The sequence below is a fragment of the Crocuta crocuta genome, unplaced genomic scaffold (assembly GCF_008692635.1).
Source record: "Crocuta crocuta isolate KB4526 unplaced genomic scaffold, BGI_CrCroc_1.0 scaffold143, whole genome shotgun sequence".
Lineage (NCBI taxonomy): Eukaryota > Metazoa > Chordata > Mammalia > Carnivora > Hyaenidae > Crocuta > Crocuta crocuta.
The window spans coordinates 2,356,550-2,369,429 of record NW_027529175.1 but is presented as its reverse complement, the minus strand read 5'-3'; the positions used below and the strand labels follow the sequence as shown (position 1 = coordinate 2,369,429).

At 46.0% G+C, this 12,880-nt stretch overlaps 1 protein-coding gene across 1 annotated transcript in view; it reads right to left on the bottom strand.

Annotated features, from left to right (window-relative positions):
* Positions 1-152: 152 nt before the first annotated feature.
* MEI1 (meiotic double-stranded break formation protein 1) overlaps positions 153-12,880 on the bottom strand; it is a 73,193-nt gene continuing 60,465 nt past the window's right edge. The window contains exons 26-30 of the mRNA XM_077757886.1: positions 3,457-3,538; positions 2,885-2,991; positions 1,447-1,578; positions 1,157-1,266; positions 153-346 (exon numbers count right to left, since the gene is read on the bottom strand). Of these exons, the coding sequence (XP_077614012.1) occupies positions 301-346; positions 1,157-1,266; positions 1,447-1,578; positions 2,885-2,991; positions 3,457-3,538 (477 nt within the window). The 3' untranslated portion in view covers positions 153-300. The remainder of the gene's footprint in view (positions 347-1,156; positions 1,267-1,446; positions 1,579-2,884; positions 2,992-3,456; positions 3,539-12,880) is intronic.

Genomic DNA, 12,880 nt, shown 5'->3' with positions numbered 1-12,880 from the left:
TGTTCCTTACATGTCAGCAGAGCAGATCCCACCCCTGTCCCTGAGGAGGCCATCCATTCCTTACCGAAGCAACCCACCATCCCACTGGCACAGTTGTCAGCCCCAGGGAGCCAAGGTAAGTTGAGAGGGAAATGTTTTTTGGAGAGCCCAGAGACATGTGAGTGTATCATTTTATTTCCTGATTCCATTTCAACCAGAGAGTGAATGGCTACAGTTGTCATCCATTTCCCCCAACAAGTCTGCCCTTTCTCTTCTCCAGGTCTCAGTTCTCTTCGTTTCTGGGCCTTCAAGTCAGGAGGATCAGTCTCTGATGTGGGACAGGGATACAGCCACACCTCCCAGGCAACTGGTGGCAAAACATGAGAGGAGAACAGCAGAAAGGTGGAGGCAACCGTGGGAGAACCACACTTCCAGAGCCCAAAAAGGGCAAAAACAGTCACACAAGAACAGAAGAGCTCTTAAGAATAGTGGGCTGGATTCTAAACCTGGGACCCAAACACCTGGACCCGAACTACCTGAGGCAGCTGCTATTCAACAGGGAACATTCTGTACACAAGGGAAAGAGGAGAGAGAGGAGAGCCAGGGATTAGCCAGTGGGGGTGGGGAGGAAGTACCACCAAACAGCACACAGACTGAAGCCTCTCTGGAGCACCACAACCAACCCCAGGGGGCCTCTAGCCACTGCCCACAGCCAGGCTTTCTCCGGTCAGGCATCCAGCACCCCCCATGTTGGGCTGAGGGAAGCACCCCTATCAACTGGGTTTGGCCAATTTTCTCCAAAGCTCTTGGGGAAGGACTAGCTCCTTCCTGAGTTTGATGACGTGGCTTTGGAGACAAACAGGGGTCAAATCCTGATGCTATTACTATGTGATCCTGGGCATGTCATTTAACCCCTCTAGTCTAAGTTACAGCTATGTTAGCACCCCTGGCTTCTGTGAAGATTAGACACAGTACGTATAATGTGCCTGGCCCTTGGTGGGAACTTAGACAGGATAAGTCATTGTCGTTGCTATCACTATTAACTATTCTCACTGACCCACATGCTTTAAAAGTACAGGGCTGTAGACAGTGCACCCCTCTGAAGCACGATGCCGCAGCCTCCCATAGCCTGGGTGACCCTGCCTGGGCCAAGGCTCCCACATGCAGGAAAGGATACAGCATGTCCAGCGGCGGCTGGGCTGAGGAGGCGCTGGGGGAGAGGCCCTCCAAGGAGACCCGCAAGGTCTGGGCCGTGCTCTCATCAGCCAGGAGGCCCGTGCTCTGGACCTGGAGCAAGAAGAGGGCAAGCCTTCTCGGTGCCTGCTCCATCAGGCCCTCTCTACCCTCCACCCTCTGCACTCCTGACCTCCCTCTGGCTGCTGTGGCCAGAGGGCCCATACTCCACAAAGAAGATGGTGTGGAGGGTCTGGCCTTAGAGAGGCTACATGGCACCCCCTTCTGACCCACCTGCAGGAAGAAGCCACGCAGGGCCTGGAGTGTGGTGTTCGACAGGGTAGAGAGGTCAGCCAAAGCTGTGCCTTGCAGAACATGACCCACCTCCTCACGAGAAAGGACACTGCTGCTCTGGAACCGCACAAACTAGACCAAGGAGAGAAGCCCCAAACCCACGGTGGTTTGGTATCTCCTTAATTCACAGACATTTCCTGTGTCCCTGCTGTGACTGGCCCTGGGCTGGGGGCACCGATCTGAAGCCCACAGAACTCTGCCTTCAGGAGCTCAGACTTGGTGGGCAGGGGTGAGGTTGTGTCCAGGAAGGTGGAATAAGTGAGGCAGAGGATGAAACCCTGAGAAAGTTTGCCCTGCTGACCCCTTCAGTACCCTCCCCCTCACCTCCTGGCCTTGCACCTCACACTCATGGTCAAAATGGACTATGGTGGTTCCCAAACACACCATGTGCTCATACCCCTGCTATTTTCACTTCACTACTTGGAATACTTTTCCTCCTCTTTGCCTAATAATCTTTCAAGCCTCAGCTAAAATGTTACCTTCCTACTAAATGTTCTTTTCATTTTATTAGAGAAATACAGGCATTAACTGAGTGCTTACTACATTCTTACTCACCTCTCCCTCCCAGCTCTGGCAGAAACAATTGCAGTGGACCCTTACACAACAGGAGAGTGAAATGCCTGGGTCCACTTATACACAGATAATATTTGATAAATACTGTACTGTACTTATTATTTTCTTAATAACACTTTCTAGCTTACTTTATTGTAAGAATACAGTATTTAGTACATATAACATACAAAATATGTGTTCACTGACTGTTTATGTTATCAGTGAGGCTTTCAGTCAACAGTGGGCTATTAGTAGTTAGTTTTTGGGGAGTCAAAAGTTATATTTGGATTTCCAACTGTACGGGGATCAGCACCCCGAACCCCCACATTATTCAAGGGTCAGCTGTACTCTTCTGTGTCCCCACACCAACCACTTATTTATTCATTGATCTGCTTTACTATCATTCACAGGCGGACTGCTTTGCTGTTTATTCGGTGGGCGCTTACCACAAGCCAGGCTCTTAGCACATCTACTCTGCCACTAATAACGTCATGTTTTAACTATTAGTTTCCTGTCTATTTCCTTCTCTAAACTGAGAGACCCTTAAAAGGCAGAGCATTTGGCTCAGTAACATCTTTGGTCCCTAGCATAGGATCTGGGTGCAGTAGGCAGGCCCTGGCCAATGATTCATGTGCAAATCAATTAGAAGGAGTATCTGGGTCTTTTGGGGTAAGAAGATGTGGGTGTTTGAGGAATTCTCTGAGCAGGCCTCTTGTAGGATGAGGCCCACCCAGCCCCTCTACCTTCTACCCCTCTACCTGGCCTCTTCAGGACCACTCAGCTCATCACATTCTTCAGCCCACAGGACCATCCATTCTGTACTTACCAGGGTCATGAGCCTCAAGATCTCAGGTCTGAGGAAGGAACTCTCTCCAGCATCCAGGAGGGTAAACAGCAAAAACCGATTCCAGGGCTGGGAGACTACATGGAATGCTACAGGAAACACCAGTCACCCTAGGTTGTTACTGCTACTTTTCCATAGACCTTGGAACATTGCGGAAGAGGACTTTCTCTGACTGGCTCAAACAAGGGTTGCCCAGCTAGAGGCAGGGCATTGGACAAACTGACCTGACCACAGGAAGATTTTCTTCCTTGGGCTTCTATCCACCTATGCTACCTGGCTCAAGGAAACAACATGTCCCACTATTGTGTGAAGCAGGCAATAGGAAGGGCTCTGCCATTTAAGAGCTTTTGACCTTGGTTGGGCAAGTTTCTTGATCTCTCTGAACTGTAATGTCCTCATCCATATAATGGGCATGGCAATGCCCCTGCAGTGTTATGAAAACAATGAAACAAAATGAGTGTGAATCAAAGGACAGAGGTTGGAAGTCTGGGACAGGAGGGTGGCAGGGGCTGGCTGCCCCTATGAGAACATCAGAGAATAGGGAGGGTTTCTACCGATGTCTGGGCTCCGGGTCTGCAGGTAGTCAAGCAAGGCTTCCAGGCAGCCAACACAGGCGTAGGACAACACAGGGTCCTTCTGCAAACAAACAAAGCCCCACAGAGGTTCATGTCAGGTTTTGCCACCAATGAGTTTTGGTGTCAATCAAGAAAAGCACATTTGGTTTTCAGAATAATTTGGATTTCAGAATTCCAGATTTGGGATTGTAGCCCTGTAGATAATCAACGAATGTTTGTTGGTTTCATGTCTCACCCACGCACACAGCAGAGCACAGTGCTTATACTGATGATATACCTTTGTGCTGCCGACATTCAAGAGGCTGTTTCAGAAAAGGAGATAAGCCCTGGGCCCCATTAAGAGATTCATAGATTACAGACTCTGTAAGAACCTCACAGTTTATCTAAGCCAGTAAATTTCAACCTTTTTTTAAAGCAGAACCTTTCATCAAACAAAATTTTATGCTCTAAGAAGCATGCCAAAAGATCTCACTGTCATCAGTCATTAGGGGAATGCAAATAGGTACCATGCGGTACCACTAAACACCCACCAAGAGCTAAAATTAAAAAGACCAACGATACCATGTTGGCCAGAATGTGCAGCAGCTAGAACTCTCATATAGTTCTGGCAGGAAAGTAAAATGATGCATCCATTTTGGAAAACAATTCGATGGTTTCTTAAAAGGAAACATGTACTTACCATATGTGTAAGGCGGTCATGTCCCATGACCTTTGCTCCCAGATGTTACTCCTGTGATTATGTTACATTATATGGCAAAATGGAGATCGTCGGGGCCCAATCTAATCATACCAACCCTTGAAAAACAGTTTTCTCTGGCTCGTGGCAGAAGAACCAGAGAGCCCGGGGGTGTGAGAAGGACTCAGCATGCATTGCTGCTTTGAAGATAGAGGGGCCTGGTGAGAAAGAGTGTGGGCAAAGAGCTGGAAGAGGCCCTTATGGAAGAAATGGATTTCTTCCCAGATCCCCGAGATAAACACCCAGCCTGGCCAACACCTTGATTTCAGCCTTGTGAGATTCTAAGCAAAGAACTTGCTCAAACCCACTCAGACTTCTAATATAGAAAACTGTTGAGATGATAAACGGTGTGGTGTTAAGCCATTAAGTCTGTGATAACTTGTTCCACATTAGAAAACAAATATGTCGTCTGACCTAGCAATTCCACTCCTATATGAGAGAAACAAAACTACATGTCCACACAAAGACTTGTACTTCCATATTAAGAACAACTTTATGCATAATAGCCAAAAATCTGGAAGTCCTGAATCAATAGGTAATGGGTAGATAACTGTGGTATGGCCATGTAATGGATGACTACTCACCAGTAAAAAGAAATGAAGTACTGACACACACAACAATATGAATGAATCTCAAAAGCATTGAGCAAAGTGACAGAAGCTAGACACACATGACCACATATTGCATGATTTCATTTCTAGGAATTCTAGAAATGGCAAAACTATAGTGACAGAAAAGTGATCAGTGTGTACTGAGGGACAGGGATGGGGAGAAGAGATTAACTACAAAGGGGCACAAGGGAACTTTCTAGGGTGATGGACATGTTCTATACCATGGTTGTGGTAGTGTTTATGAAACCATATTTTTGTCAAAACTCACTTAATTGGACACTTAAAATCAATGAATTTTATTGCATATAGGTTATAAAAAATGGATTTTTTAAATGTAAAAACAAACAGAAAGCTATGCTGTCTTTGTACTATTCTTTGGAAGGCAACAATGTGGTGGTTAAGAACATGGGACAGACATGGTTTGCATCCTTGCTTAGTCACTTACCATCTAGGTGACCCTGGCTAAGGTCACTTACCCTTACTGAGTGAGGATTAAAAAATTACCTGGGTTGCTAAGAGGGTTGAAGGAGAAATGGATACAGAGTGCCCAGCCAGTGCTTGCCACAGAGTACATGCTCAATACAGGGTGAGAACATCCTCATGAAATGCACAACAGGTGAAATACCCTCCCCCCATCCCTCCCGCTTTAAAACCCCCTGGGTTTTCTCCACAGATCTCCTAAGGCCTCCAAGGAACACAGCTTGAAGTGTTTGATCTATCCACTCACCTTGTTTTACAGTTGAGAAATTGAGGCCCAGAGAGAAAATACTTGACCTGAGGACACCTGTACTTATTAATAGGTGGTAGATCTAGAACCAAACCCAAGGCCTTGTGCCCTTTCTCCTTCTCCAATCTAAAACTAACTCTTAACCAGTGGGCCAATCTCCAGCCTCTTCCTAGGTACCCAAGACCACACAGCCACAGCCAGCATGCCGTGGCTTCCCCACCTGGTGAAGAGCTACGGCCCCAGTGCCACTCTCTGTCCCTGTCTCCATATTACCTTAGAAACACAGCAAGGACCACCTGGATGAGGAGCTGGGGCCACTGGGCATTAGGAAAGCCAGGTACCACCACTCTGGTAACAATGGCCCCCGTTCACAAGATGCACTTCTTGGGACACTGAGAGAACATGGATTTTGTAACCAAAAGGACTTAGGTTTCAGTCCTGACCTAAAAGTGTGTGAACTTAGGCAAGTTACTTCACATCTCTGGGATTCTGTTTCCTTGTCTATAAAACTGAGATGATCATTTCTACTTTATAGAGGAGTTATGATGAATAAATAACATACGTCAGGGTGCCTGAGTGGCTCAGTCAGTTAAGCGTACAACTTCAGCTCATATCATGATCTCACGGTCCGTGAGTTCAAGCCCCACATTGGGTTCTGTGATGACACCTCAGAGCCTGGAACGTGCTTCAGATTCTGTATCTCCCTCTCTCTCTGCCCCTTCCCTGATTGTGCTGTTTCTCTCTCTCTCAAAAATAAACAAACATAAAAAGTTTTTAAACAAATAATGTATGTCAAGTGTTTGTTCCGGATAGGCACTCGATGAAGGTCTTTTCCCCTTCCTCTCCACCTCTAACTCTCCTAGAACCTTAACCTGACATAAACCTCTGCTCTTGCATGAATGATCCCTGAGATCAAAGCCTCACATCTTGTAAAACTAATTAGCTCACTGATTTCCAATCTGGTAACAACATTCTACTCCCACCCCCAATCCCAAAACGAAGTCTAAGCACAAGGATAACTGTTCCTTCCCTGCTCAGGCACACCCTTACCCCTCCACAAATCTCCCCAGGGATGTAGCAACTGGACTGGAATCCAGCGGGAGTTCTTGCTGGGTTTCTGCTTGGAGACCCTCAGCCACAAGACACTCATCACTCCCAAGGTGGCCTGCTCTACTGTTAGTCCTGGCCACAAGGAAGGGCCCCCACCTGTCTTCCTGCAGCTCTACCTGCTGGCCAAGGCTTCCATCTCCAAAGAAACCCAGAACAAACCTGCTGCATGTATTTCTACTCTAGACACATTCAGAGATTTATAGTCCTGTGGCTCCTCTGAGAAGTAACCAGGGAAGTCTGCCCTGGCTTCTCCCTACTCCAATGCTATGCAAGTCACTCTAGTAACCACATTCCNCTATTAACCTGCCCTATTTCCCCCATGTGGCCCAGCATGATGAACTCTGGACACTGCCTCCTTCCTCACTACAACCAACACTTTTCTGGGTTATGCTCCATTCCGGGGGCAATGGCGGCTATTCTCATAGGCCCAAATTGCTTAATGCTGAAAGACTCCTTTTATTTTACAGATAGAGAAATCAAGGATCCATAAGAGGAACTGACTTGCTAAACACCTTCAGAGTTAGGAGTTGGGCAGGGACTATGATCCAGATCTCTATGATTCTGGCCAGTGCACCTTCCACAGCCCTGCACTGAGCCACCTCGTCTCAGTGCAGGGCACGATTCTGCACACTCTGCCCAGCACTCAATCATTGGTGCTGATGTTACATGGCTGCCTTGGATCAGAGATGTCAGTGAGGACTACCATCCAGTGCCCAGCTTTGGTCTTACTGTCGTTTTCCCCCTCTTGATAATGTTGTTTTGTTTTGTTTTTTTTTAAATAACAGATTTAATGAGATATAATTCATAAACCATAAAATTAATCTTTTTAAAGGTACAGTCAGTTAAGCGTCCAACTTTGGCTTGGGTCATGATTTCGTGGTTCGTGGGTTTGAGGCCCACATCAGGCTCTGTGCTGACAGCTCAGAGCCTGGAGCCTGCTTCAGATTCTGTGTGTGTCTCTCTCTTTGCCCATCCTCTGCTTGTTTGTGAGATCAGGACCGTGATCAGGACCTGAGCCAGAACCAAGAGTCAGATACTTAGCTGACTGAGCCACTCAGGCACCCCTAAATCAGTAGTTCTAGTACATTCACAGAGTTGTACAGCTATTTAATTCCAGAATATTTTCATCATCCCAAAAAGAAACACCATACTCATTAATATTTCCTCCCCATTCCCTGACCTTCAACCTCGGTCCTAGGCAACCACTAATCTACTTTCTGTCTCTATGGATTTGCCTATTCTGCACATTTCATCCGAATGAAATCATGTAATATGTGGTCTTTTTTCTCCCCAATTTACTTCTTTTTTTTCTTTCATAGTTTATTGTCAAGTTGGTTTCCATATAACACCCAGTGCTCATCCCAACAAGGGCCCTCCTCCATGCCCAAACCCACCTTCTTCTCTCCCCCACCCCCATCAGCCCTCAGTTTGTTCTCAGTATTCAAGAGTCTCTCATGGTTTCCCCACCTCCCTCTCCCCAACTATTTTCCCCCTTCTCCTCCCCCATGGTCCTCCATTAAGTTTCTCCTAATCCACCTATAAGTGAAAACATATGGTATCTGTCTTTCTCTGCCTAACTTATTTCACTCAGCATAATACCCTCAAGTTCCATCCATGTTACTACAAATGGCCAGATTTCATTGTTTCTCATTGCCATGTAGTATTCCATTGTATAGATAAACCACATCTTCTTGATCCATTCGTCAGTTGATGGACACTTAGGCTCTTTCCATGATTTGGCTATTGTTGAAAGTGCTGCTATGAACATGGGGGTACATGTGCCCCTATGCATCAGCACTCCTGTATTCCTTGGGTAAATTCCTAGCAGTGCTATTGCTGGGTCACAGGGGAGTTCTATTGTTAATTTATATGGTCTTTTCCATCTGGCTTCTTTATGTTTTCAAGGTTCACCCACATTGGAGCATGTGAGTGCTTCATTACCTTTTATGGCCATATAGTATTCAGTTGTACATGTATACAATTTGTTGATCCATTCATTAGCTGGTGAACATTGGTGTTGTTTGTACTTGGAACTATTATGAATAGTGCTGCTATGAACATCTGTGTATCAGTTTTTGTGAGACACACGCTTTCAATCCCCTTAGGCATATACCTGGGAGTAGCCATGTTGGAGCATGCAGAAATCCTATGCTTAGCTTTCTGAAGCACTTCCAGGCTGTTTTCCAAAGTAGTTGCACCATTTTGCATTCCCACCCCAACAGCGTATGAGGGCTCCACCTACCCCACATTCTTGCCAACATTTGATATAATCTGTCTATTTTATCTCAGTGGGTGTGAAATGGACCTTGGTGTCACTTACTTCAGTCACTGCAACAACCTCTTGCTCAACAGTCCACTTGCCTTCAGGCTTTCTCCTCCCACCCCTCTTCCCTCCTGCGGTTGCCAGCGAGCTTTCAAAAACTCAGTCTGAATAGGAGCCCTTCCTGGCTCCCCACAGCACCACTTGGCCTGGCACATAAGGTGCTGACTAGTCTGGCCCCTGCCCAGCTCCTCAGTGTCATCTTCTACTTCTTGCCGCTCCCCAAGCCCGCCTCTCCTGTGCACTTCCATATTACCCGCTTTTGCTCATGCTGTCCTCCCTGCCTGGAATGCCCTTCCCTCTACCTCTCCCTGGACTCTGTTCAAAGCTGAATTCAAATGTCTGTTCAAGACTGAATTCAAATGTCACATTCTCCATGAGGCCTCCTCTCACTGCCCTCCTCCCCAACCACAAGCAGCAAAAGTTTTTGCCTAAAAGAAATTTACAGTTTTATGGAAGAAGACAGAAATGCAGACCACTGACCATATAATAAAATATGATAAATGCAATCCTCATTACAGGGCTGAATAAACCATTCTTGGAGCTCTGGAGAGAGAGAGAGAGACCTCCTCTATTCTTGGATTGCTGTGGGATTAATATTTGCTGAATGTATGAATGACTGAACAAATAAAGAACTATTTTTAAACAACAAACCTACAGAAGGGTCTAAAGAAGGCTTAGCTCCAGCCATGAGGGAAGGACAGAGAAACAAGACGACTCTTCTATATACTTCCTTGGGTTATGGGCAGTGACAGAAAGGTCATTGTGACTGAAAGCAGAAGGCCAGGGAATTTCTCCGGAGTGAGTCAGTGAGAGAAAGGAGAAAGGGGCTACTTAGTCCTGTTCATCAGGGAGTCACAGGGACAGTGGCTGTGAGGCTGAGCGACTCCTCACCAACACTTTCCTATAACCAGCACAGGCCCAATAGCCTCTTCGTGAAGAATTCCCGAGTTACTCCAGTTGGTTTTCCTACCCAGGGACTGCTGAGGACAGTCCAAAACCTCCAGAGAGACAAATAATCTATTTTTCTACTTAAATGAGCTACTGGAAGAATCAAATAGTTGAACAGAGATGGAAAGTAGAATGGTGGTTATCAAGGGCTGGGGAGAGGGGACAATGGAGAGTTACTGTTTAGTGTGAACAGAGTTTTAGTTCAACAAGATAGATGAAAAAGTTCTGGAGATAGAAGGTGGTAGTGTTTGTAGAACAATGTAAATGTACTTACTGCCACAGAATCGTAACTTAAAAATGATTAAAATGGTTAATTTTGTGATGTATATTTTGCCATGATTTAAAAAAAAAAAAGGAAAGGAAAAAATACACCCGAGGCACAGGACACTGTCGCGGTCCTGGGAACACCAAGGCTCCCAGGCAGGGAAGGTGAATGGTGACGGTGCTAGGGGAAAGTCACTGAGCGCTTAGTGGTTACGCTACTAGTTTGAAGAAGGTTTTCATCACTCAAGGCCTGATTCAAATGCAACCTTTTCTGTAGAGACTTTCTTGATTCAAACAACAGGTCATTTTGGCATTAATTGTAATTGTGCTTCCTACAATCTGAGTACTTGATGTCATTTCATTTCTATGTCCTCATTCATTCATTCAACAAACACTGCATGCCAATTTGGTCCCAGGTTTCATGCTGGATATAGAGTATAAGGGAGTAATTTTTTCCCTATGTTCTGAATATTAAAATAGGAGCTTCAGGGGCGCCTGGGTGGCTTAGTCGGTTAAGTGTCCGACTTTCACTTAGGTCATGATCTCGCGGTTCGTGGGTTCGAGCCCCGCGTCAGGCTCTGTGCTGACTGCCAGCTCAGAGCCTGGAGCCTGTTTCAGAGTCTGTGATTCCCTCTCTCTCTGACCCTCCCCTGCTCACGCTCTCTCTCTCAGAAATTTAAAAAACAAAACAAAACAAAAAAAAACATTAAAATAGGAGCTTCAGCCCTTTCAGAAACATTGGAGAGAAAGCATTTGCCCTTCCTCCCACATTTAACTGGCTCCTCCTCACCCAAGAAATTAATCTAACAGGTAAGATACTAGCTTAACATGTACACTATGTCATCAAGACAGGATCAAGGTATTAAAGGTCATGCTCCCATGAATTTCAACTCCTAAGATCTTGGCCAGCTGGCAAAGTGTCCATAATACAAACATAGTTTCTCTGCATATGGGCTCCTGGTCTGGCCTGGGGGAAAGGCAGTGGTTTAAAAGCTCTTTTTGGATAGATATGATAAAGCAAGTATAGTAAAATGTTAATAGAATCTAGGTGGTGGGTATATGAATGTTCACTATAAATTCTTTAATCTTTGCTGTATATGAAAAAGTCCAGACACCCCCGCCACCCGCCAAAAAAAAATCCCAGTATGACCTGAAGTCCCAGCTACACTCTACTATAGTGTTTACCAGAAATAAAGCTGATGTTTTGATTCTCATCTGATTCCTGATTTCTCATCTGGTTTTGAACCCACAAGGAGAACAAGACACAAAGATTAGTCTGACACACAGTTCCTACCTTTGAGGAGATCACAGCCTTGGGAAGACTGATAGGAAAATGGGAACTTACAACAGAGACAGCTAAGTGTATAGAGCCTTATGCAGAGAAGTGCTGCCAGGACAAATCTCGGCAACCACAGAGCCAGCACCTTCTATTTCCTGACATTTCTCAACTTTCCCCATATTGTGCACAGGCTCCTTGGGGATCAGTCCTTGAACATAATTTCCTCCAATCAACAGCCATATCATGTATGTGCAGTCATTATCTGGACATCAAGTAGTGTCTACTCCAATGAAGGCCCCCATCCCACCCCCAGGAAGTCTCTGCAACTCCCCTCATCATTTGCTGGCTCCCCCCACCCCCACCCAACCTCCCTCCTCTTGTCTCATGAATGACTTGCCATCAGATCAGACCACGAGGATCTCTCTTGGACAAGCTCCAAGGGGCAAGAAGAGAGAATCCAAGTCTAACAAAAACAGCATAAACACCCAGGGCTTTAGTAACCCAACAGTGACCAGCTCATATCTGAAAATAATACACAATAGGGGCACCTGGGTGGTTCAGTCGGTTAAGTGCCCGACTTCGGCTCAGGTCACGATCTCGTGGTTCATGAGTTTGAGGCCTGCATCAGGCTCTGGGCTGACAGCTCAGAACCTGAAGCCTGCCTTGGAGTCTGTGTTTCCCCCTCTTTTCTGCCCTCCCCGTCTCACTGTCTTTCTCTCTCAAAAATAAATAAACAGTAAAAAAAGAAAATTTTTTTTTCAGAAAGAATACACAATAAGCTTCCTAAATGAGAAGTTCTAGAAACAGGCCACAAGGCCAGCAACAGGGAATGAGTCCATCCCAGAGAACAAAATGGTGCTGCCATCAAGATCAATCCTGTTTCTGATACCCCCTGCCCTTGGGGATGTAGGACAAATCACTTGGTCTTTTCAGCTCAGCTCAAGCATTCCCCACCCCCCTCCCCAGGAAACCTTCTCTGACAGCCAGCTCTATACTAGGCTATCAGTTATACCCTGTACCCCCACAATGCAGTGTATCCCTTTAGCCCAAAACTGACCTCATTATGTTGTCACTTCTTGTCTATACAGCAGTTCCCCACCAAATGTTAACTCCTCAAAGGCAGGCACCTAACATATCTCCATGCCCCACCACCCCTCACAGTGTGTGATGTCTGGAAAACAATGATCTCCAAAAGTCCTCTGAGCTATGAAACACAAAACCCTCTGGGGTACACATCTATTGTTTTGGCTTACACAAAATTCACTCCTCCTTTTTCTGCAAACAGTTTTCTTTTGTGGAGCCATCCCTCTTTCATGTTCAGTCTACATGGGTAATGGAGAACAGACCACATGCCCCAGCCTCCGGGAGAGGGCACTGACCCAAGCCAGGTCAGCCGGAGCACCCC